General features: G+C 66.8%; 2 protein-coding genes across 2 annotated transcripts; both read left to right on the top strand.

Moving 5' to 3' along the window:
• The first annotated feature begins 148 nt into the window (after positions 1 to 148).
• HDAC10 (histone deacetylase 10) lies at positions 149 to 5,489 on the top strand. The gene is made up of 20 exons (XM_054570440.1): positions 149 to 396; positions 466 to 600; positions 825 to 921; positions 1,154 to 1,251; positions 1,336 to 1,440; positions 1,598 to 1,666; positions 1,842 to 1,968; positions 2,135 to 2,200; positions 2,330 to 2,389; positions 2,474 to 2,563; positions 2,661 to 2,767; positions 2,852 to 2,919; positions 2,999 to 3,263; positions 3,384 to 3,468; positions 3,857 to 3,948; positions 4,087 to 4,143; positions 4,394 to 4,472; positions 4,681 to 4,863; positions 4,947 to 5,099; positions 5,263 to 5,489. The coding sequence occupies exons 1-20, from the start codon at positions 338 to 340 to the stop codon at positions 5,356 to 5,358; spliced, it is 2,091 nt and encodes a 696-aa protein (XP_054426415.1). The 5' UTR covers positions 149 to 337; the 3' UTR covers positions 5,359 to 5,489.
• A 278-nt stretch (positions 5,490 to 5,767) lies between these two features.
• On the top strand, positions 5,768 to 22,959 carry TUBGCP6 (tubulin gamma complex component 6). The gene is made up of 25 exons (XM_054570447.1): positions 5,768 to 6,836; positions 7,709 to 7,872; positions 8,991 to 9,201; positions 13,310 to 13,483; positions 14,277 to 14,398; positions 15,124 to 15,187; positions 15,299 to 15,408; positions 15,551 to 15,642; positions 15,730 to 15,869; positions 16,905 to 17,054; positions 17,459 to 17,540; positions 17,626 to 17,714; positions 17,792 to 17,907; positions 18,564 to 18,702; positions 18,976 to 19,047; positions 19,244 to 20,573; positions 20,726 to 20,784; positions 20,927 to 21,077; positions 21,163 to 21,343; positions 21,430 to 21,571; positions 21,668 to 21,862; positions 21,942 to 22,074; positions 22,155 to 22,368; positions 22,454 to 22,653; positions 22,755 to 22,959. Exons 1-25 carry the CDS (start codon positions 6,096 to 6,098, stop codon positions 22,844 to 22,846), a joined length of 5,163 nt encoding a protein of 1,720 aa, XP_054426422.1. The 5' UTR covers positions 5,768 to 6,095; the 3' UTR covers positions 22,847 to 22,959.
• The last annotated feature ends 82 nt before the right edge of the window (positions 22,960 to 23,041 follow it).

The following is a 23,041-nucleotide window of genomic DNA, read 5'->3' as shown; positions in this document are numbered from 1 at the left end:
GCACGTCCCCTTCCATCGCTAGAGGGGGACCTGGCTCCAGGTAGGAGGAGCTGGAGCTGTGGCGGGAGCGGCAAGGGGGCGGGACGGTCCCTGTGCGAGTCTCGCAGGAAGCCGGAAGCCAGACTGTAGGTGCCGCCTTGCTCTCGCGCTGAGCCGGGCTGCAGCCTGGGGCCTCCGTCCCGCCTGGGCTCTGCGTGCTCCTGCTCAGGCTGGGTGCTGGCTGCCCCCGCTGTGGCCCGGGCGTGGCGCTGCTCCCTGGGGCTGCAAGGTGGGGTCGGGCAGTGCGTTCCCGCACCCTGGGTTGGGTCGTCTGGGTCCTCCCACCCACGCCTGGGCCATGAAGACTGCACTCGTGTACCACGAGGACATGACGGCTGCCAGGTTGCTCTGGGACGAGTAAGTGTGACCTGGAAGAGGCGGGGGTTGGGGAGGTGACCCTGGAGCCTGAGCTCCCTGTCCACTCAGTCCCGAGTGTGAGATCGAGGGTCCTGAGCGCCTGACCACAGCCCTGGGACGCCTGCAGCAGCGGGGCCTGGAGCAGAGGTGTCTACGGCTGACAGCCCGAGAGGCCTCGGAGGCAGAGCTGGGCCTGGTGCACAGGTCAGACCCGCGGCGGCCGCATGGCCTCGAGGACGCACCCCAGGACCTGAGCTCGCCCCCCTCAGCCAGCCAGCCCGTGCCTCACAAACAGCGCCCCTCCCCCAGAGCCTCCGTTCCACCGTCGGGGGTGGGGTGGGTGAGGGTCCCACCGGGCCCGGCCCCTTTTCCTCTTCCCGTCCCCATTGCTGCTGGTGACCCTGCCTTGCCTCCCCGCTGCTCTGCAGCCCAGAGTATGTGGCCCTGTTGCGGGGGACCCAGGCCTTGAGCACGGAGGAGCTCCAGGCGCTGTCGGCGCAGTTTGATGCTGTCTACTTCCATCCGGTGCGTGCCCTGGGGGTGCGCCTGCCCCCCCCTTTCCCGCCCTGTTGCCCTTGCTGTTCTGGCTGTGGCTGCCCTCCAGGCCAGTGTCCTTGTGATCGCAGCCGCGCCGGCGCCTGAGGCTGTCCCGGCCCGTCCTGCTCAGCGCTTGGTGCCCCGCTGCCTGGCACAGACCTGGGTAGCGTCTGTGAGGAGCAGCCCTTGTGGGCTCATCTGCCCCCCACCCCCCACGCAGAGCACCTTCCGCTGCGCCCGGCTGGCCGCGGGGGCGGGGCTGCAGCTGGTGGACGCGGTGCTGACCGGGGCCGCGCACAACGGGCTCGCCCTGGTGAGGTGAGCGGTGTCCCTCTGCCCCGGCGGCCTCCCCGTGTGGGCACAGGGCGACCCCGACATGGCCCGCGCCCCCCTCACCCTCAGGCCTCCTGGGCACCACAGCCAGAGGGCCGCCGCCAGTGGATTCTGCGTGTTCAACAACGTGGCCATAGCGGCCAAACACGCCCAGCAGAAACACGGGCTGCACAGGTGCGTCCTGGGCGGGCAGCAGGCAGGGCTGGGCTGGGGGAGGGCGGGGGAGCCGGCTGCTGGCAGATGCCCCCTCGTCCCCGCCCGTCCGGGGCGGGGCCCCTGGCCTGCGGGCGGGAGGTCCTGCCCCCCGTGAGCCCCGGGCGGTCGTCCCCAGGGTCCTCATTGTTGACTGGGATATCCACCACGGCCAGGGCCTCCAGTATATCTTTGAAGATGACCCCAGGTGAGCGGGGGTGGGGATACGGCCCTTCACTGTGACCCACGCTTTGGGGCACACAGCCTGGCCTGGGAAATTCCTCGCCAGATGTAGCTGTGTGCTCAAGGGTCAGGGTTCTGTGAAGAGCCCTGGGGCTGTGGGTCCTGACCTCTGACCTTTGGCCCTGACCGGTTACCTGCAGCGTCCTTTACTTCTCCTGGCACCGTTACGAGCACGGGCGCTTCTGGCCTTACCTGCCCGAGTCCGCGGCCAACGCTGTGGGGCAGGGGCGGGGCCGAGGCTTCACCGTCAACCTGCCCTGGAACCAGGTGCTGCCCCGCCCCCGCCCCCCCCAGGCCCCCCGCCCCACAGCTCTGGGCCTCCGGAGAGAGGCCCAGGGCGTCCATGCAGGGCCCCCTCCCTGAGCCTGGGCCCCAGGGGGGCAGGCCCCGCAGCCGTCCTAGCAGGGCCCAACGCCGACGCTCGTGGCTGCAGGTCGGGATGGGGAACGCTGACTACGTGGCTGCCTTTCTGCACCTGCTGCTCCCCCTGGCTTTTGAGGTGACTGTGGGGGGACTGCCTTGATGGAGGAGGGGGGCGACTTGATGCCCAGAGTCCCCCCACTCCACCAGAGCAGAACAAGAGGAGGAAAGTCTGTCTGAGGGGCCTCCCCTTCACTCCTCCCTACAGTTCGATCCCGAGCTGGTGCTGGTCTCGGCAGGATTCGACTCAGCGATCGGGGATCCCGAGGTGAGGGCCGGGCCGGGCCGGGCCTGGCCGGGAGGGCTGCTGGCGGGCAGCGGCCAGGCCCCTCATGCCTGGCTCTGTTTCCAGGGGCAGATGCAGGCCACGCCAGAGTGCTTTGCCCACCTCACGCAGCTGCTGCAGGGGCTGGCCGGCGGCCGGGTCTGCGCCGTGCTGGAGGTGACCGGCGAGAGGGAGGGTCCGTGGGCCAGAGGCTGAGCTGCAGCCGGGGGACCTGCGGCCCCAGCGACTCGCCTGCCCTCCCGCCTCCTCCCAGGGTGGCTACCATCTGGAGTCGCTCTCCGAGTCCGTGTGCATGACGGTGCGGGCGCTGCTGGGCGACCCCGCCCCTCTGCTGTCGGGCCCGATGGTGCCGCTCCACAGGTGTGCACAGGTGCTGGGGGCGGGAGGCTGGGAAGGCCCGGGGTGCGGGGCCAGGCCTCACCGCCGCTCCTGCCCTCCCTGCAGTGCCCTGGAGTCCATCCAGAGCGTCCGGGCAGCCCAGGCCCCTCACTGGATGAGCCTGCAGCAGCAAGGTCAGTGTGGCCTAGGCCGGGTGGTGGGATGGCACCTTGGGCTCCCACGCAGTGGCTGTGACTCCGAACCGCCCCCTAGACTCAGCCCCTGCCCCGAGCCCCAGCACCCGCCCCTCCGAGGGGAGGGCCTCGCCTCTGCTGCCGGGGGGTCCCGAATCCGAGGCTGCAGCAGCCCAGGCCATGGCGGCACTGAGCGCCCTCTGGGACCGGCTGCGCCTGCACCCCACGCCGCCTGTGCGCACGGCTGTTGCTCTGGCTCCCCTGGACGCTGCCCTGGTCCTGCCCCTGGACATCCTCCATCAGGAGGGGTTGCGCCCGAAGGAGGAGATGCAGGCCTGGGCCAGGTGGGCAGAGCGGGCCTGGGGAACGACGTGGGGCTGTGTCCTCCTTGCACCCTTGTGTGGCTCCCCTGTGACCTGTGTGTCACCCCGTGTCCTCATGTTCCTCTGGTTTTCCCACCACAGGCTACACGAGGCCCTGGCCAAAGACGAGGCTGTCACTGCACTTGGGAAGATCCTGTCCCTCTTGGATGGGATCTTGGATAGGCAGGTGGGGGCACCTAGAGGGGCCGGGGGGCAGCTGTGGAGCTGGGGGCAGGGCCCAGGACCTGCCCGTGATAGGCAGCCTGTCCAGGGGAGGGATGGGGGGCAGAGCTGTGTGGACATGAGTGTCGCCTTGTGCCTGGGACCTGTCCCAGGAGAGCCCCTAAGGACAGAGTCATGAGCAGTCCCTTGGTCCCCTCAGCTAAATGTTCTTTGGCGGAGAGGGGAAGGTGGAGACTTAAAGTGTAGTTTTAAGCATCTTATTTTCAGAAATGGGGCGATTCGACCTCAGAGCGTACAGATGACAGCCACAGAGACAGGGACCAAGAGAAGCACGGGTGGGCCTGTTTGCCTGGTTTGGGACTTGTCCTCCACGGTTCTTGTCCACCCCGCAGGTGAGCAGCGGCCTCGCAGCCACCCCGGCCGCAGCTGTAGCTGCCACCCTGGATGTGGCCATTCAGCACGGCCTTTCTCGGGGAGCCCACAGGTGAGCTGCTGCAGCTGGCGACCCGAGTGTCCACAGCTCGTGGGCATCCTCGCCCTTGCTGGCCAGCGGGGGAGGGCTCTGGGAATAGACTCCTAGCGGGGGGAGTATAGCCTGTCCTCGGACCACCTTTTCTTCTAGGCTCTTCTGCGTGGCTGTGGGACAGCTGGATCGGCCATCGGACCTTGCTGATGATGGGTATGCCCGTTGGTCATGTGTACATCGTCGTGTGTGTGGGTGGGTGCATCACTGTGGGTCCCCAGCAGAGATGAGTGGGTGGGCCGGGGGGCCCTGGGAGCAAGGCCAGGAGGGTCTCTAGCACAGAGGGGCCGTACTCCCAACACCCCATCCCCGGCCTCTCCTGCACCTCCCCTCTGTCGCCCCGGCTCTGGGGGGTACGGGACGTCTTGCTCACACCACACGCGTCCATGTGCCCTCTCCCTGGAAGGAGGACCCTGTGGCTGAGCATCAGGGGCAGGGAGGCAGCTGCCCTGTCCATGTTCCATGTCTCCATGCCACTGCCAGGGGTGAGTGCGAGCCCCAGGGACAGGCCCTGGCTGCTCACGGGCATCATCGTGAGGGCCAGGACCCTGGCCTTCACCTCCCCTTCCTGGCTTCCCGATGGGACTTCTGGTGTGGCCGCCCACCCGATACTTGGAGGTGGGGTGGCCTGAGCTGGCAGGAGGGGTGTCCCCTGGATGAGGGGATGGGGCTATGCTGCTGTCCCTCACACAGACAACTGGTGGGTTCCTGAACTTTGTCCTGGCCCTGGTGCTGCCGCTGGCCTATGGCTTCCAGCCTGACCTGGTGCTGCTGGTACTGGGGCCAGCGCACGGCCTGCAGGACCCCCAAGCTGCACTCCTGGCTGCATTGCTGCGGGCACCGGCAGGGGGCCGAGTCTTGGCCCTTGTGGATGAGGTGAGACGAACAGGCAGACGTGCTATGGGGTGGCAGGCGGGACGAGACCAGGGGCCCACTGCTTCGCTCTGCCCCTGATCCAGGAATCTGCGCCCCAGCTGGTAGGCGTCCTGGCCCAGGTGCTGCATGGAGAGGCACCCCCCAGCCTGGGCCCCTTCTGCATGGCCTCCCCAGGGGACATGAAGGCCCTGATCCACCTGAGAAGGCAGCTGGAACCTCAGTGGAAGATGATGCAGGTGGCCGGTGAGACTAGGGAACACGGCTTAGGCTGAATGCCTGGGGGACTGGGGGACAGTCCTGCTTTAGAACTTCATGGGAAGTGGGGCTCGCGCCCCGGGAGCGGGCGCTGCCCGGATCCGGTGCACAGCAGTGCTGAGCGGATTGCGCGCCTCTTCCCAGCTCCCGCCTGAGTGCCTGACCTGGCTGCTTGACATCGGCCAGGGTGGGGGTATTTGCACCCCGGAAATGACACCGCAGACCGGAGACTGGCGTTAAACATTCACCAGCACACTGGGGCCTCGGTCCCGACGTCCCTCCGGGCGCTGGTTCGGGGTGCGCTGTCCGCGGCTGCGCCGGGGACCCGCGCGCCAGCCTCCGCACGGAAGGCCCCGCCCCGGCTCCCTCCGCTCCAATCAATAAACGTGTAAGAGAAAGTCTGACTCCGCCTCTGTTATTGAGCCCGCGGCGCTAGGCCTCAGGGTTCCCAGCCGCAAGTGGGCGGCCCGAAGCCGGAAGTACGCTGCGGTCGTCAGCCGCCAGGGCCCCGCCCCTCCGCGCAGGGCACCGCCCACCCAGTGACGCAAGTCCTGCGCGCCGGCTCCCGCGTTTTGGCGGGGCCCCTGGCAGTGACGCGCGGCGGCGGGAGCTGCAACGGCGCGCGCTGTCCGGGTCGAGGTCTGGTGAGCGGGTGGCCCTGCAGGCCTGACCCCGGGGACCGTCCGCGGGCGGCGTCGCTCCCGGCCGCCCTCTCTCGGGCCCCAAGAGAGCGCGAAGCCACCGAGCCCGCTGCGTACGGCCTGCGCGCGTCTCCTGCGATTCGTCGCGGTTCTGTGCGCGTCGCATGTTGCGGGCCGCTGCGGGCCGGCTGGCGGGGGCGTCGCCACCGCAGACCCGGTCCCGTTCCAGTTCGGAGTCTCCGGCCGCCGTCGAGGAGGCCGCCCGCCCGTCGGCCCGGTCGCCCCGGTCGCCCCCGCCCCCGGCTGTCAGGCCGCGGGGACCCGAGAACGGTGGGCATGGACAGCATCACCCAGCTGCTGGACGACCTCTGCGAGGCCCTCCTGCCGGCCGCGAAGGCTCACCTGGGCCAGCGCGGCCCGAGCCGCAGGCGGGCGAAGCAGAGCCTCAAGCGGGTGGCCTACAACGCTCTGTTCGCAAATCTTTTCCAAGACGAGGCTCCCAAGCTGCAGCCTGACCTCTCAAGACTCCCCGTGAAAAACAAGATCCTCATGCTGTCTTTTGACCTGAGAGTGGGCGGCCTGGGCCCGGAGGCTGACCGGCTGGAGGAGCTTGTGGAGAAACTCGAAGCAGCCCCTGGCTGCCCGCTGGGGGAGGTGGGGTCGGCTTTGGACCTGCTGGTGCAGCTGGCGGGCAGTGGGCCCCCTCGAGCCTTGCCGCGGAAGCGGGACTACTTCTTCAACAACAAGCACGTCGGCAGGAACGTGCCCTACAGCGGCTATGACTGCTACGACCTGAGTGTGTTTGAGATGGACGTTCGGTCTCTGATGTCCAGGGAGGAGTACCTGTGTCAGGACACGATCCAGAAAGCGCTCCAGGTGATGGAGGCCACGCCGGGCACCGGCCTGTCCACTGCCCAGCTCTTCTCTTATGGAGAGCCTTGTGGGGACAAGTTTGAGAGAGACACCCGGGTGTCGCTCTTTGGAGCCCTTGTGCATAGTCGCACATACGACATGGACGTCCGGCTGGACCTGCCCCCGGTGCCAGACAGCGCAGACCTCTGTGGACTGGCCATCAAGGTAGAGCGCCGCTTTCCTGCCTCCGGGGCCCTTGGAAGTGCCTCCTTGACTTCCCTGTTGTCACGGGGAGGGTGGGACAGCCGTAGAGTGCGGGACCCTCGGTGGCTTAGTGGGGGTGAGGCCAGGCTGCCGGCCCCCACCTTCCTGGGCAAGGATGCTGCTGCGCACCTGCAAGCCCACGCGACTCGCCGCGTTCCCTGTTTACCTGGTGGCGTGGTGTTAAGTCACCTGTTCTGCTCTCTAGAGGTGCTCCTTAAACCTCAGTTAACGAAAATGAAGTAAAAGGTTTTGTTCCTCAGTTGCCTCATTTCAAGTGCTCAGGAGTCACATGGGGTAAAAAATGCTTGTTCCCCACCATACACGCCGCTTTCTGTGCTCCTTTCCACCTCTAATGCGGGATTTTCCCTACGTAATTAAGTAAATCATCATTGGGCTTTGTGTTTGTGGTTTTAGGAATGTTGCCCGAAGAATGCACTGTTTGTTGCTCAGTTATTCTCTTACTACAAGACGTTTAGGTGATTTGCAAACAGAAACCATGCTGTAGCGAACACCTTGGTTTATATAAGTTTTTATGTCTCTAGTATAGTTTTTATCCTGGGTTCCCTAAAATGGAAATTCCAGATTGGATGCATTTGATTGTAAGTTTCACTGGGGCTTGTGTGTTCTGTGGAATTGGAAATTGATAGCTTGCGTGGTTAATTTAATTCCTTAAATGTTTAACGTGTGCAAAAACAACGCGTAGTGCGCACGTGCTCCAGAGAAACAGGACGTGCTCTGCCAGGGCTTTCCCATGAGAGTAAACACGCGGTGCCCTGGATGGTGAAACCAAGACCCGAAGGCACACGCGGTGATTCCGCCTCCCCGGCCTCCAGGTGCCTCGGAGTGTGGACCCGTCCGAAGATGAAGGGTTCCAGTCCGCGTCCAATCTGACTCCCGACTCCCAGTCTGAGCCCGGCACGACCCCTGAGATCGACCTGTGGGACGCAGTGCTCACATACGAGCCCAGCAAGCAGAGGTGCTGGGAGCAAGTCGGCTGGTAGGTACACCTTGGCCTTGGCCTCGGCCTTGGCCTTGGCAGGCACTGCCCTCCTCCGGCCTGTGCACCTGCCGCGGCCCAGAGAGCCCAGGCGGCTCTGGCGGGAGCTGCTGTGGCAGGACGAGGGCCCGGGAGTTTGAGCCCGGCGAGCGCACGTTGTCTTTGTCCCGGGAGCCGAGCGGGACGCTTGGGGGCGAGGACCTCAGGCTTCCCGGAGGCTCCCCCGTGCCAGCAGGTCTGCAGAGCACACCCTTCAGGGAGAGGGGTCACTCGCGCCTGAGTTCACACCCTTCCCGTGAGGGCTCGTGGTCCACGGTGTCCAAGGGAGGCCTGGCGGGCGGTGCGGCCAGGGCCGGGAAGACGTGATCCAGGCTCGGGGGCCCGCCCTCGTGCGCATCCGGGAGGACGGGAGCGGGCTCTCCGCCGGCCAGGGTGGCCACAGCAGCGTCTCCCGAGCCCTGCTCGTCCGGGTCCAGGGCCTCTTGCCTGCAGCGCGCCGGTGCCTTGACACCGCCCCGAACGGGGGTGGAGGCCTGTCACGCAGGTTTACTTGCCGAACCTCTAGAACTCGTTTCCATTCAAACCGCAGCCACTGCAGGCAGTTAAGGAAACTGTGTTCCCACCAGAAACAGAGCCCCTTGTCCACGCGCAGCCCCAGGACTGAACTCTGCCCCTGCGCTTGCCCCGGAGCCGGTGGGTCCACAGGGCGCCCTCTGCTGTTGCTCCACGCCTGCCGCCCGTTCTGGGGAAGCTGTTCCCTCCTGTTAGGGGCCAAGTTCCCTGTGGGGACGAGTGGGGATTTGGTGGTTTCCTGTGCGGGCTCCTCTCTCTCGGCTCTGAGTCGTGGGGCCACGGTTGGGCCGGGACGACCCCGGGAGGTGGACACAGAGCTGCCCCTGCGCTTGGACAGTGGTGGCGAAGGAAGAGCGCCCCTCGGTGCGTCGTCCGTTGAAGAGCATCGTGGATTGCGGGCCGGGTTGTGAGCCCACAGAGCTGACTCACGGGCTGCTGTCTGGTTAGATACTCACCGCCCTGGATTTCTTGGGCGTGCTGTTGTGTGTCGCTGTCTGCTGCCTTCTGTTCATGTAGTTGAGGTGCCTGTGACTCTGTCTCCACAGCCCCCCTGGCCACAGAGAGGAGCCCTACCTCACGGAGGCGGGAAGGGACGCCTTCGACAGGCTGTGCCGGCTGTGCCGCGGGGAGCTGCAGGTGCTGGGCGGGGGCCTGGCGCAGGCCACACAGCCCATCCTGGTGAGGGAGTGCGAGCTGGTGAAGGACGTGCTGAACGTCTTGATCGGGGTCGTCTCTGCCACGTTTCCCCTGTGCCAGGTAAGGGGTGCTGGCACCGGTCGCTGCCCCGGCGCAGCGGAGTGACTGCCCCGCGCTGGGCAGGCGGCGGCCATCGCTGGGCTGGGGGCCTGCAAGCCAGCTGTGCGGCGACCGCAGCAATGCGCTTCGCGTTTCTGTTGTACAAGCTCTTCGTTTACTAATGTCCTTCCACAAGCTGAGTGAGAGTCCAACGCACGTTGCTGTCGGTGAAATGGGAGAAGCGGGCCCTCTGCCTCCTCGCCCTTCCCTCTGGTGCCTGGGCGAGGACAGCGCGGACCGGCCCTCCGAAGGGCCACACGGGGCCGGCGGCCACCGGCTCTCCTCGCTTCGCGGACCTCTCAGCCGGCCAGGAGCTGCGGCCGGCCTGCCCCTTGCTCTTGCGGGGCCCGGGAGCGCGCGAGCTGGCAGGAAGCCCCTGTGCAGGGTCCCCCGGTGCCGCCTCCCCTCCCGCAGCTGCCCGCCCCCCCTACCTCTCACGGGCTCTTCACAGCGGCCCCTTGGGCCGTGCCGCTGCCCAGGGCCTCCTGCCCACAGCGCCGTCGTGTTTTGTTACACGGCTTATGATGTGCCCCCTTCACCACGTAAGTGCGCAGTTCGGGGGCATGAGGACGCTCACACCGTTGTGCAGCCGTCGCCGCCCTCATCCCCAGAGCTTCCCGTCTTCCAGACTGACTGTCCCCACTGAAACCCGAGGCTCGGCCCCTGCTCAACCCGAACCCCCACCCCCGCGCCGGGCAGCGCCCGCTACTCTCTGTCTGTGTGAGGGCGGCTCCTCCAGGGCCTCACAGCCGTGGGCTCTCCCGTCTGTGTCCTCCTGTGACTGGCTGAGGCCATGGAGCACAGTGTCCTCAGGTGGTGCCCAGGGGGTTGCAGGCATCAGCGTTCCCTTCCTTTTCGAGGCTGAGCAGTGTCCTGCGCGCGGACAGACCTCCCTGATTTGTTTGTCCATCGTCCCTCGACGATCGCGCGGGCCGCTTTCGCCTCCTGGCAGCCGTGCACCGTGCAGCCGTGAACGCGGGCGCTCCAGCCTGTTGGGTCCCCTCACTTCCTCTGAGGACACGGGCACCCCACGCTCCCGGCTCTGTTTGTTGAGAAGACTGCTTTGCCTGTCGAATGGCCTTGGTGTCCCTGTCGAAAGTTAGCTGACCGGGTGTGAGGCTTAGTCGTGGGCCCTCGGTCTGCACGTCTGTCCTCACGCCAGGACCACGGTGTTTGATCGCTGTAGCTCCGTGGTGAGTTTTAAACTTGGGAAGTGTGAGTCCTCCAGCTTTTTTCTTCTTTTTCAAAATTGCTGTGGTGGTTAAGGGCCCCCTGCATTTCCATACAAATTTTGTAGGTCTTCTTTTTCTACAAGAAACACCATTGGGGTACCGATGGGGGTCGCGTTGATCCGTACGTCATTCCGGATAGCGCTGCCATCTTAGCAACAGTCGATGTCGAGGGGGCGGACGGGGGCTGCCTTCCCGCTCGTTTCTGTGTGGATGCGTCTCAGCGGTGCTTTGCGGTTTTCGCTGCAACGTGCCTTTTGTCTCCTTGGTCAAGTTTATCCCTAAGGACTTTTATTCTTTCATTGCTATTATAAATGGAGTGGTTTTCTTAACTTCTTCCTCAGACTTTTTATTGCTAGTATATAAAAATATAACCGAATTTTGTGCATTGGTTTTGTAGTCTGCAGCTTTGCAGAACTTGGTTATTAGTTCTGATACTCTTTCTGGGGGGGCCCTCTAGGGTTCTCTGTGTGTATGATCATGTCATCTGCAAACAGATAATTTTACTTTTTCTTTCCTGGTTTGGGCAGCTTTAATTTACTTTTTCTTGCCTAATTGCTATGGCGGAGACCTCCAGTGCTGTGTGAACAGAAGTGGTGCACGCAGGCTCCCTGGCCTTGTTCCTGGTCCTGCAGACAGGCCCTCAGTCCACGGCCACCAGCTGCGATGTGAGCCTTGGCAGGTCCAGTTGCTGCGAGATGCTCCCCTCCCATCCTGGTTTCTTTGGCTCTATTGTAAAAGTGTGCTGGACTTGGTCAGGTGTGTGTTTTGTGCATCAGCTGAGGCAATCGCGATGTTCTCCGTCAGCCTACCCATGTGCATTGCAGCGATTGATTTTCCCACGTTGAGCCGTCCTGCTGTTCCTGAAATAAAACTGACTTCATCATGGGCGTGGTCCTCTCAGTACGTGGCTGGACCTGGTGTGTTAGCACCTGACTGAGGATGTTGCATCTGTGTTCCTAAGGGGTATTGGCCTGTCGTTTTCTGCCTTGGAATGTATTTATCGGCTTTGATTTGGGATAGTACTGGCCTCTGAGAATTAGGGACTGCTCCTCCTCAGTATTTTTGAAAGAGTTGAGAACAATCTGTTAATTCTTTGTTTGGTAGAAGTCACCAGTGAAACCCCCTGGCTCTGGGGTTTTTTTGTTGGGAGGTTTTGGCTGCTTTTATTTTCTTTCAGTTGCAGCAAGGTACACATCCCCTCGGTCATTCTAACGTGTCGTGAGGCGCGCTGATCGCTGCCTGCCGGCAGCGGCGCTGCTGCCTGGGATGGCTGAGCAGGCACTCGGCCCGCGTGGGCATGTGGCAGCCCCCACGGCACACTCACGCACCTCAGCAAGAGCCCTCCGGGGACTTGGAAGAGCACGGCGTACCCCTCGCAGGCCTCCGAGGGGGCCCACCACGGGCGGGGCCGCAGGCGAGGTCCTGGGAAGGGGGCCTGGGGCTCTGCCTCCCCTGGGCTCAGCAGTGGGGAGGCCTAGGGTTCCCTGGTTCTCGGCGGGAACTCGGGTACAGGAGAGGAGCTTTGGGGTCACTCGGGGGGGTCAGCGGTCCGGGTCCCAGGGTTCCTGAGAGGGGAGTGGTCGGTGGGGCTGCTGGCGGCTCCCGGGCGCGGTGGCAGCGGCCGCACTGTGGGGCCGTGTGCGCAGGGTTGTGGGGCCGTGTGCGCAGGGTTGTGGGGCCGTGTGCGCAGGGTTGTGGGGCGGCCGCGATCCGGCCTCGCGGGCCTCGCCCGCAGGGGGTTTGGTTTCCGCTCCCTCTCGAGTCGGCGTGGACGGTGCGTGTTTCCGGGAAGGTGCCGGCTGCGCCCGGGCTGTCGGGTGTGTTGGCGAACAGCTGCTGGTGGTGGCCTCTTACGGCCGCGTGTGCTCTGTGGGTCAGCGGGGACGCCCTCCTTCATTTCTGACTCCAGCGTCTTGCGCCTTCTCTCTCTTTTCTTAAGTTGTCTTTTGTCCTTGTTGATCTTTTCAAAGAACCCACTTTTGGTTTCATGATTCTTTTTATTGTTCCTAGTTTCTTTTATTTATTTTGCTTTAATTTTTGTTATTTCCTTCTCGTTTGGGTTTAGTTTACTGCTTTTTCTAGTTTCTTAAGGTGTGCAGTACAGCTGCTGGTTTGTGACCTTCTTTTGAATGTAAGTACTTGGGCTGTAAACTTTCTTTTTTTTTAAAATAGATTTTTAAAAATTTTATTTATTTTCAGAGAGGGGAAGGGAGGGAGAAAGAGAGAAACATCGTGTGTGGCTGCCTCTCATGCGCCCCCTGCTGGGGACCTGGCCTGCCACCCAGGCCGGTGCCCTGACCGGGAAGCGGGCGCTGGGCCCGCTGAGCTGCACCAGCCGGGGCTGCAGACCTTGCTGGGAACCCTGCAGCCCCCGCGCCCCAAGCGCTGGGCCCAAGTCCCCCGGAAACATGAGGGCGAGCGTGCTGGGGCAGGCACTTGTGTGGGTCGTCCTCACTCCCACCGACACGGCCCCGGGAGTCAGGTCTCCAGAGCCGGTGGCCCTTTTCAAACGCTTCTGCCCCAGGCACGTTGCTCCGTGTGCCCTTCCCCTGTGGTGCGGAGGGCGCTCTGTCTCCCCCCACCTCCCCGTCCTTCCCACGGGTGGCTGGACGTTTCGTATGTGGGTTCTGCAGCGTGGCCAGTGAGAAGTGGCACTTTGTGCTGTGTTTCCCTCGCTGGTGGCAGGGCAGCTGGGTGTGCTTTTCGCCTTCGGAGCTTCCTGTTTGTGCGTCTCGGGTTGGGCCCGTCTCTGGGCGGCCTGGGCAGGGCTGTGGTGGGCGCGTGGCCAGAGGGGCCTGGGTGGCCGGCCTTGGTGACCTCTGCTCTGCCCTCTCCAGCTGACCCAGGCCTTCATGGTGAAGCGGGGCATTCATGTCTTAGGGACGTCCCCTGAGAGCATCAGCAGCCTCCTCTCGGAGGTGGCCGAGTGCGGGACTCACTACGCGCGCCTGAGCCACTTCTCCCTGCAGCCTGTGCTGGACGCCTCATGCAGCAAGGGGCTCGTGTTCCAGGTAGGCCTGGGCCTGCGCAGGGCCCCGCAGCCCTCCCTGTCCTCCCCCAGCGCTGCGGACGCCCCGCTCGTCCTCTGTCTGAGGCCCGATGGCTGTGCTCCAGGAGCGGGACACGTCACCGTCGACGCGGCCCTGGGGACTGGGCAGACACGTGTGGGCCGCAGGACAGTGGGAGGCAGGCGTGGCCCCGAGTCGGGGACCTGGGGCGAGGCCCAGGAGGTATCGGGGGCACACACTGCTCTCCCCATGGGTCCCCAGCGAGTTGTGTGACGGTCGACACAGGGCCTCCCTCATTCGGCGAGTTGAGTTCCAGGAGCCAGGGCGCAGCCAGGTCTCCCTGAAAGCCTCCCAGCTGCCCCTGCGCTGGGTGCCGTCCCCCGGGACAGCGGTGCAGCCTCGGGGGAGGGATGGGCACCCTGCTGCGCAGGCCGCTCTGGGGGCACTGACGGGGGCGGGCGGTGAGGGCAGGCGTGCGGGCCGGAGACCGGGCCGGGGCGGTCAGCAGAGGAGGGCTGGTGTGGGCAGGGCCTCCCTGCGCCTGGGTCACGGGGGCGGGCCGGCCGCCTCCTGGACACACCACTCCTGAGGCCCCCGCGGACCGAGCGGCCGGAGACCCCCCCAGAGCTGGGCCTGTGTGCGATGCCCAGCTGCCCTTCCGAGAGGGTCCCCGGTCGTGGCCGGTCCGGGCCTGGGTCCTTGTGGGGGTTGGGGGGTGTCTGGGCGTGGCCGCGGGTGCCCCTTCCCTCGCGGTGGTCGGGAGGGTGGCGGCCACGCCCGTCCCCTTGCCCCGCAGGCCTTCACCAGCGGCCTCAGGCGGTACCTGCAGTATTACCGGGCCTGCGTCCTCTCCACCCCGCCCACCCTGAGCCTCCTCGCCATCGGCTTTCTCTTCAAGAAGCTGGGCCGGCAGCTCAGGTGAGCCAGGCCCAGGGCCCAGCCCGGGGGCGCGGAGAGCAGCCCTCCTGGTCGGCGCTGGCCGGCCCCTGCACCAGCTGGGTCCCCCAGGGCTGGGCGCCGGGTGTGCCTGCCCGTGGCCCGCCATGGCGGGGCTCAGGGCCCCACAGACCTGGCCGGCACCGGGGGACCCGTGAGCGACCCCAGGCGAGTGGCGCCACGGGCCACCCGGAGGAGAGAGTGAGGGGCTGCGGGCCCCGGGGAGGCGAGTTCAGGGGGAGAGGAGGCCTCCCAGGTGGCGGGGGTGGGGGGTGGCGAGTGTGGAGGCCCCGAGGGCGGAGGCGGGCCAGGGGGGGCCTGGGGGCCTGGGGGCGCTGTGCCGCTCTGTGGACTCCAGGGACAGGACAAGGGGCCTGAGGGGCTGAGCTGTCGTCCTGGCCAGAGGAGGCGGCACTGGGTGAGGTGGTGGAGGCACAGCCCGGTCTCGAGGTCCCCTGGTAGGGCCATGTGCGGGGAGGGTCAGCACCGTGTGCCGGGGCCCTGCCGGGGCCTCAGAAGGAGGTGGGGATGCGGGGGCAGTGGGCCGGCACCGGCCAGGAGCTGCGGTCCTTGAGGTGCAGCTGGTTTTGAAGCTGAGCATGATGTCCCGTGGGGAGGGGCCTGGGGCCCACTGGGCTCACCTGCTCTCACCTGGCCTGGGGGGCCTCGGTCCCCGCTCACCGACTGTCCCTGGCCTCCGTGTCTAGGTACCTGGCTGAGCTCTGTGGCGTTGGCACCTGCGAAGGAGAGCCCCAGACTGTCTTCCCCACTGTGAGTTCCCTGCTGCGGGGAAGGGTGAGGCCGGGCATGGCCTCCTGGGTGGGGCTTCAGGTCGCACTCAGCCCTGCGCTGCATCGAGCCCCCTCTCCTTGCCGCCTCCAGGGGGTGAAGCTGCTGTCCTACCTCTACGAGGAGGCCTTGGGCAACCGCAGCAACGAGCATTACCCGGTGTTGTTGTCCCTGCTCAAGACCAGCTGCCGGCCCTACACGCGGTAGGGGGTGGGGCCGCACCCAGCCTCAGCTCAGGCACCCACAGAGCCTGGGGGGTGGGCGGCTCGGACCTGGCCCCCTGGGCAGACCACCCCGCCTGGTGCCCGCCGTGCCGCCTCACCGCTGGCCCGCCCGCCCTGGCAGGTTTATTCACGACTGGGTGTACAGCGGGGTCTTCAGGGACGCCTACGGCGAGTTCATGATCCAGGTGAACCACGAGTACCTGGGCTGCAGAGGTAGGGGCGCTGGCTGCGGGGCTGGGCCGTCAGGCAGGTGGGGCGGTCCTGGACGCGGGCCAGCTGTGTGTCCCCCCCCATGTTCAGACAAGTCCTACTGGACCCACGGCTACGCGCTCATTTCCAAGGAGGCGGAGGACTGCGTGCCCGCGTTCCTGAAGCACATCGCCCACGATGTCTACGTCTGCGGGAAAACCATCAACCTGCTGAGGCTCTGCTGTCCCCGGGTGAGGCGGCCCCCGGGCGTGCCTGCGGCAGGCGCCCTCGTCCCTCTGGCCCCTGGGGGCTGAGGTTCAGAAGTGCCGCCCCCGTCCCTGAGACCTGGCCATTCGTCCGAGCTCCGGGTCAGCACGCTGGAGCTGGGGGCGTGGGGGCGTCTCCCTCAGTGCCCCGAGAGTTGTGCGGGGGGCTCCTGTCTCTGGGCACTTCCTCAACGACAGGAGCATCGAAGGCGCCCTGTGGCGGAGGGGCCGTGGGCCCCTCTCCTCCCTCCTCCTCGTGGGCGGACGCCCAGCAGGTGGGGGCCCGTGGCTGCAGAGGACGGACCAGGCCGGCGCAGGGAGTTGTGTCTCCTGGCCCGGGGGCTGGCCGTGCCCTGGGCCGAGGCCTGTGCCAGCGTCCCTGTGACCCAGGCCCAGGTGGCAGGGGGAGGGCGTGGGTGGACGGGCAGCCTTGGCCAGGAGCTGCCGTCCAGTGTCTGAGCAGAGAGGCAGGAGGGCCAGCCGCGTGGACCCGGGGCGCCCGACAGCAGGAGCAGAGGGTGGATGCCAGGCCAGGGGCAGCGTGGGTCGGGGCAGGGGGTGCCGGGCTCAGCCGGCGGCTAATGGTGCCCTCTAGTGCTGGGCTGAGCGCAGCCTCGGGCAGCGGGACAGGTACAGGGGCTGTGCCGGGGAGCACGGGGCAGGCGGCGCCCAGGAGCTGCCCGGGCGGCTGGCCGGCGGCAGCTGAGGGTCTGGGGGAGGCCGGGGGGCAGGGCCCAGTCTGCCTGCGTGGGCCGAGCCCCGTGCGTGGCTGCTGCGGAGGGAGGCTCCGGGCCTCCAGTTCCTCGCAGGCTGCCTGAGGCGCCAGGCGTGCCCTTGTTGCAGGGGGCGGGGCCCAGGTGGGGGCCCCCCACAGCCTGGCTGGTGTCCCCGGGGCCGTGGCGGGGGGCTGCCCCTTGGTGGAGGAATGACCTGTCCACGTGGGTGACCAGGAGCAGGGAAGCAGAGCTGGGTGTGGAGCCACGCGTCACCGGCTCACGGTGGGCCCTCCCTCCTTGGCAGCACTACCTCTGCTGGTCTGATGTCCCCGTCCCCCGGATCTCGGTGATTTTCTCCCTTGAGGAGTTGAAGGAGATCGAGAAGGACTGCGCTGTCTACGTGGGGCGGATGGAGAGGGTGGCGCGCCACAGCTCTGTCAGCAAGGAGGAGAAGGTGCGCGGGCCCCCGCCCCGGGGCGCCCTTCACCCACCCCCCACCCCAGGCGGCACGAGCCATTGCTACCTCTGGTGGTCTCTGCCCCGTGGGTGGGGGTGCCCAGGGCAGGGGCTCCAGCCTCTTCTCCCTGGGCTGGCTGGGCGCTGGGGAGGGGGCTGGCCCTCTGTCCGCCCAGGGCAGCCGCTGCCCCAGCCCCTTGGTCCCCTGCGGGGGGAGCACACTCGGGCCCGCTGGCTGCCCGGGGCGCCTGCCTTGTCGCTGCTTCGGACGGGGTGCCTCCCTCACAGCTCGGGTGCTGTCCTCAGAGGAGCCACCTGGGGTCTGAGGAGCCCCCTTTCAGGCCATCCGGCCTGGGGGAGGGGACAGAGGGCTGGGGTGTGTTCACTGATGGTCTTTTGCAGGAATTACGCATGGAAATTGCTAAACAGGAGTTAATCGTCCAGGCCCGGGAAGCTGCGTCCAGGGTCTTAAGTGCGCTGAGCGGTGCGTGTGGCCCAGGTCCTCGTGCTGTGGTTCTGGGGCCGCCTGCAGGGCACCTCACACCAGCGCGCTCGCTGTCTCCTTGCAGATCGGCAGATGTCTGAACGGATGGCCTTGGACGCCCGGAAGCGAGAGCAGTTTCAGAGGCTGAAGGAGCAGTTTGTGAAGGACCAGGAGGTAGCTAGGCTGCTGGCACTGAGGGGGGTGGGCCCGGGGCGGGTTGGCCGGTGAGGCTGCATGTGGGGTGTTTGCAGCGCCGCCGGGCAGCCAGGCAGGAGGAGCTGGACGAGGACTTCAGCTACGCCCGCGAGCTCCGAGACCGGGAGAGGAGGCTGAAGGCCCTGGAGGAGCAGCTGGAGAGGAAGGCGAGGTAGGGCGGCGCGGCCGCGCCGACGCGACTCTCCTCGGGTGAGGGCACGGCGGGCCTCGTGGCTCATTGGGTCCCGCGATGTCGTTTTGCTTTTCATTTTGACAATTTGCAAGCAGTCGTGTCCCCTCCAGGCCCCTGCTGGGCCGCAGGGGTCGGGGACGAGGACTGTGGCCTGTGCAGGTGCCCGTTCGCCACCGCAGAACGTCTGCCCCGTGGGAGGGGCTGCCCCTTTCTGCTCACAGCCTCGGCCGTCAGGCCTCGGACACTGTGTCGAGCTGGGACTTGGAGCCAGAATGATGTGCACACGCGTCCGCGTGTTTCTGTGTGCACACGCGGTGTGTGCCTGTCGGTGCATGAGGCTAGACATTGTCCTCCTCTCTGTGCAGCGGAGGAGGAGGCCTTGTCCACAGGGCTGGCACCGCTGGCTGTGCAGGGCCTGTCCTGGTGGCCGCTCTGCAGGCCCCGGCTGGGCGCTGCCCTGGTGGGGCCTCTGCTGGAGCTGGGGGGGCGCAGAGGGACCAGCTGGTGGCCTGGGGAAGGTGCCCGACTGTGCAGACCACCCACTGGGACCTCTGTCACAGAGAGCCATCCCCGTGGGGAGACAGCTGGGCGGTGTGGGGTGACTGGTGACCAGTCCGCTCTGGATGTGGCTTCAGGCAGGCGCTGGTTGACCATTATAGCAAGTTGTCTGCAGAGGCAGCGCGTCGGGAGCAGAAGGCGCTGTGGAAGGTCCAGAGGCACCGGCTGGCCAGCGCGCGGGCTCGCTTCCTCTTAGCAGACCAGGAGCGCATTCAGGTGGGCGCCAGGGCGGCTCTTCCCAGGCCCGGGGTCTCGGAATCCCCTGAAACCGCGCAGATCTGCGCGCCCTTCCTGGGTGGGGGGGCTTGGGGGCGTGGCTGGGAGAGGCTGCGGGTGCAGCGCAGGCCGAGGGCCCGGTGCCGCCAGGCCGTGCCTCGCCGCAGTGGCCGCTGGCAGGCGTGGAGGTGCTGGGCCGGGTCTTCTGGGTCGAGTGTGGGGTCGGCTCCCCCAACGCAGCTGCCGCCTCCCATCCTGCTAATTGAATCTCAGGCCATGCTGAGAGCCGTGTCCGAGGGAAAGCCCCCAGCGCTGCCCAGCATCCTCCCGAGCGCAGGCTCCCAGGTGAGGGGCCGGGGCAGGACCCAGGGCGTGTAGCCCGCGGCTGAGGGGGGCGCGTGGGCCTCCGTCGCCCAGGGAGCACAGTGGATGCCCGTCCCATGTCTCCACTGCCCCCACTCGATGGGTTTGGTGCTGGTTGCAGAACTGAACTGGGGGCAGAGCCAGATAACCAGAGGGGCCCTGTGCACCCGTGTTTCAGATCTCGTCTTCGGGTCCCGAGCCCCCCGATGGAGGCGGCGGCTGTGACTCCGGGTGTGCGGGGCCGAGCGGGCCGAGCGGGCCGGCGCCGGAGCCCCTGGAGCCCCCAGCCGTGGGGGCCTGCGGCTCGGGGCGGGGAGCAGGGCCGCAGCTGTTCTCTGCAGGCCTCAGCCTCCAGGATTTCCTGCCCGCGGGCCAGGGTGCCGAGCAGCCTGCGGACACGGGTGCGGCCTCTGTCTTGGAGGAGGCACTGCAGACCATCGGCTCAGACCTGCCCCCTTCGGCGTCATCTCCAGCGGCAGATGCGGGGCGCTCGGGGCCACAGGAGTACGATTTCCGATCCGTCCTGAGGCCCGCGGTGGCCACCTCGGCCCCCCCAGGGCCCCCCCCGGCTATCGGAGGCAGCTGGAGCTGCGAGGGGCTGCAGCTGTGGCGGGATACTGACATGCAGCCGGACACCTGCGTCACGGTCGGGCGGGCCGCTCAGCCTTGTGCACGCCTGCCCAGGGACAGCCCCCCGCAGGAGGGGAGCGGCCAGGCCACGGGGCAGCCTCTTGGGCCTGTGTTGGAGGATGGTGTTCTCACAGGGGGCTCTGCCTGCGGAACAGCCCTCTCCCGGCCCCGGTGGAAGGTCCACGGCCATGTGTCGGACGCCAGCATCAGGGTGGGGGAGAACGTGTGGGACGTGGTGACCCCCCGGCCCCGGTGGAACATCCACGGCCACGTGTCGGACGCCAGCATCAGGGTGGGGGAGAACGTGTGGGACGTGGCGCCCCCCCGGCCCCGGGGCAACGTCCACGGCCACGTGTCGGACGCCAGCATCAGGGTGGGGGAGAACGTGTGGGATGTGGCGCCCCCCCGGCCCCGGGGGAATGTCCACGGCCATGTGTCGGACGCCAGCATCAGGGTGGGGGAGAACGTGTGGGACGTGGCGCCCCCCCGGCCCCGGGGGACCGTCCACGGCCACGTGTCGGACGCCAGCATCAGGGTGGGGGAGAACGTGTGGGACGTGGCGCCCCCCCGGCCCCGGGGGACCGTCCCCGGCCACGTGTCTCAGTCCCAGGTGATGCTGGGGGTGCCCCCAGGGGAGGCCGCGCCCAGGCCCCCACAGAGCGCCCCGACCGGCGTGTCCCAGTCGAGCCCCGGCCTGGAAGTGCGGAGTCCTGTCTGGGAAGGGGAGTCAGAGCCCCTGGCAGGGCCACCCTCAGGCAGCCCGTGTGCCCCCACGGCGGGCCCCAGCCCCGGGGGAGGGGAAGGAAGTGGCTTCCAGGCCTTGCCCTCAGCTTTGGCCACACCCGTTCCTCTGGAAGACGGCATCCCTGATGGGCCAGGTCAGCGGGCCCTCCGAGCTGTCACTGGTGGCGGCTGTGGGTCCAAGGGGGCCAGGGAGGACAGGGAGAGGTCTGTCCCGGGGACAGGGAGGTGCCGCCCAGCAGCAGGCACTTGACCCTGACGGCCCTTCTGGTCTGTGTGTGTCACTCAGGCCCAGGGAGGAATGAGGACACTAAGGACTGCTCTCCCAACTGGCCCTTGAGCCCACAGGTCAGGGTGGATGAGGTGGGACTCGGGTGGGGAGCATGCTGTGCTGGCCACCCCGCCCTGGCCTTGTGTGGGCAATGAGCCACCTGCCCTGCCCATTTTGGACAAGGGAAGGAGTGGGTGTCTTAAGGCCAGGTTGTTTCAGGAAGGTGCTGCTGGCCAGAGCAGCCCGAACCTCAGCGAGGAGGTGGAGGAGGGGGCAGTGGCCAGGCGCCTGGACAGGGAGCAGGCCTACCTGGCAGGCCTGGTGCGGCAGTACCGCCTGGAGCAGTACCCAGACAGCTACGAGGCCATGTGTGAGTGGCAGGCGAGGCCAGTGGGCGGGCGGGCGGGCCGGCTGGCCAGGGCCCAGGTGCACAGCAGGCTGTGCTGTCCCTGCAGCAGAACCTCCTGTTGCGCGCCTCCTGCACCATGGGCTACCCCGGGCCTTTGCCCTCCCCGAGGACACCCAAGGCCCCTCGGCTGGGGATGAGACCACAGACGAGACTGCTGCGCAGCTGAGCGAACTGCTGCCGCTGCCGGTGCTCATGAAGCGCTCGGTCACCGCGCCACTGGCGGCCCAGTGAGTGCCCGCCCCACCCCCTGGCCAGCCCCCCACCCCCGCCCGCCCCACCCCCTGCCCTGCTGACCCGGCGGCCCCTCCGCTAGCGTCTCCCTGGTGAACAAGGCCGCCGTGGACTACTTTTTCGTCGAGCTGCAGCTGGAGGCGCACTTCGAGGCGCTGCGGCACTTCCTGCTGATGGAGGACGGCGAGTTCGCGCAGTCCCTGAGCGACCTGCTCTTTGAGAAGGTGAGTCCGGGTGGGCCACGGGGTGGTAGGGAGGCGGGACCACGGAACGGTGGGACCCAGGGACCGCCACCAACCCTGTGCCCATGGCCTCCACAGCTGGGTGCGGGGCAGACACCTGGGGAGCTGCTCAACCCGCTGGTGCTCAACACGGTGCTGCGCAAGGCGCTGCAGTACAGCCTGCACGGCGATTCTCCGCTCGCCGCCAACCTCTCCTTCGCCCTAAAGTTCCTGCCCGAAGCCTTTGTCCCCAACGCCCCGGACGTGCTGAGCTGCCTGGAGCTCCGGTACAAGGTCAGCAGAGCTCACGGCGTGGGCGGGCTGGGCTGCCCTGCAGGTCCGCTGAGCTGAACCGCCCCCCCACTCCCTGCAGGTTGATTGGCCCCTCAATATCATCATCACCGAGAGTTGCCTGAGCAGGTACAGCGGCATCTTCTCCTTCCTGCTGCAGCTGAAGCTCATGATGTGGACACTCAAGGACGTCTGCTTCCACCTCAAGCGCTCAGGTGAGGCCTGGCCGAGCCTGCGCCCCTCAGCTTCTGGCGGCGGCCCCGGTGCCCACGGCTCACCCCTGCCCTCTGTGCAGCCCTGGTGAGCCCCGCGGCCGGCTCTGTGCAGTTCCGGCAGCTGCAGCTGTTCAAGCACGAGATGCAGCACTTCGTGAAGGTCATCCAGGGTTACATCGCCAACCAGATCCTGCACGTCACCTGGTGCGAGTTCCGGGCCCGGCTGGCCGCGGTGGGCGACCTTGAGGAGATCCAGCGCGCCCATGCCGAGTACCTGCACAAGGCCGTCTTCAGGTGAGCGTGGGCACCAGGGAGACAGGCAGGCAGTGTTGCCGTGGGGCTGCGTCGCCCACCTGCGGCATTGGCCCTTGCTCCCCAGGGGCCTGCTGACGGAGAAGGCGGCGCCTGTCATGAACATCATCCACAGCGTCTTCAGTCTGGTCCTCAAGTTCCGCAGCCAGCTCATCTCCCAGCCCTGGGGCCCAGCCAGCGGCCCCCGAGGCGCCGAGCACCCCAACTTTGCTCTCATGCAACAGTCCTACAACACCTTCAAGTACTACTCACACTTCCTCTTTAAAGGTGAGCTGCACCCCCGTTGGGTGGGTGTTGGGGCAGGGGGGCGGGGCCCACCCAGCAGCCCCTGCACTCGCTGCCCCCCACACTCACTGCCCCTCCCGCAGTGGTGACCAAGCTGGTGAACCGCGGCTACCAGCCCCACCTGGAGGACTTTCTCCTGCGCATCAACTTCAACAACTACTACCAGGACGCCTGAGGCCCGCCCCGCGGGACCCAGGTGGGTGCCGCGGGAAGGGGCCTCTCCTGGGCGGGTCCCCTTGCAGGCCAGGGCCGAATGACCACACAGAGGGGCTGTGGAAGCTGCTGTTTTATTGAGGAGCTGGCTCCCTGCCGCGCGGGAGCCACGCTGTGTCCTCCTGGGCCCGGGCCCCCTGCTGAGCTGGCCTCGGTG

Source organism: Pteronotus mesoamericanus, unplaced genomic scaffold, assembly GCF_021234165.1.
Source record: "Pteronotus mesoamericanus isolate MK-2021 breed Mesoamerican mustached bat unplaced genomic scaffold, CSHL_Meso_final contig_204, whole genome shotgun sequence".
Classification (NCBI taxonomy): Eukaryota; Metazoa; Chordata; class Mammalia; order Chiroptera; family Mormoopidae; genus Pteronotus; species Pteronotus mesoamericanus.
Note: the sequence above shows the minus strand (reverse complement) of the source record. Positions and strands in the feature narration are given on the sequence as shown.

Bases quoted from the DNA above. Each gene is read 5' to 3' on its own strand.
- HDAC10 (XM_054570440.1), top strand. From the start codon at position 338: ATGAAGACTGCACTCGTGTACCACGAGGACATGACGGCTGCCAGGTTG. The intron at 3,264-3,383 runs GTGGGCAGAGCG...TTCCCACCACAG, and splicing joins GAGATGCAGGCCTGGGCCAG to GCTACACGAGGCCCTGGCCA. The intron at 4,864-4,946 runs GTGAGACGAACA...CCCCTGATCCAG, and splicing joins TCTTGGCCCTTGTGGATGAG to GAATCTGCGCCCCAGCTGGT.
- TUBGCP6 (XM_054570447.1), top strand. From the start codon at position 6,096: ATGGACAGCATCACCCAGCTGCTGGACGACCTCTGCGAGGCCCTCCTG. The intron at 18,703-18,975 runs GTGGGCGCCAGG...ATTGAATCTCAG, and splicing joins CAGACCAGGAGCGCATTCAG to GCCATGCTGAGAGCCGTGTC. The intron at 22,075-22,154 runs GTGAGGCCTGGC...CCCTCTGTGCAG, and splicing joins CTTCCACCTCAAGCGCTCAG to CCCTGGTGAGCCCCGCGGCC.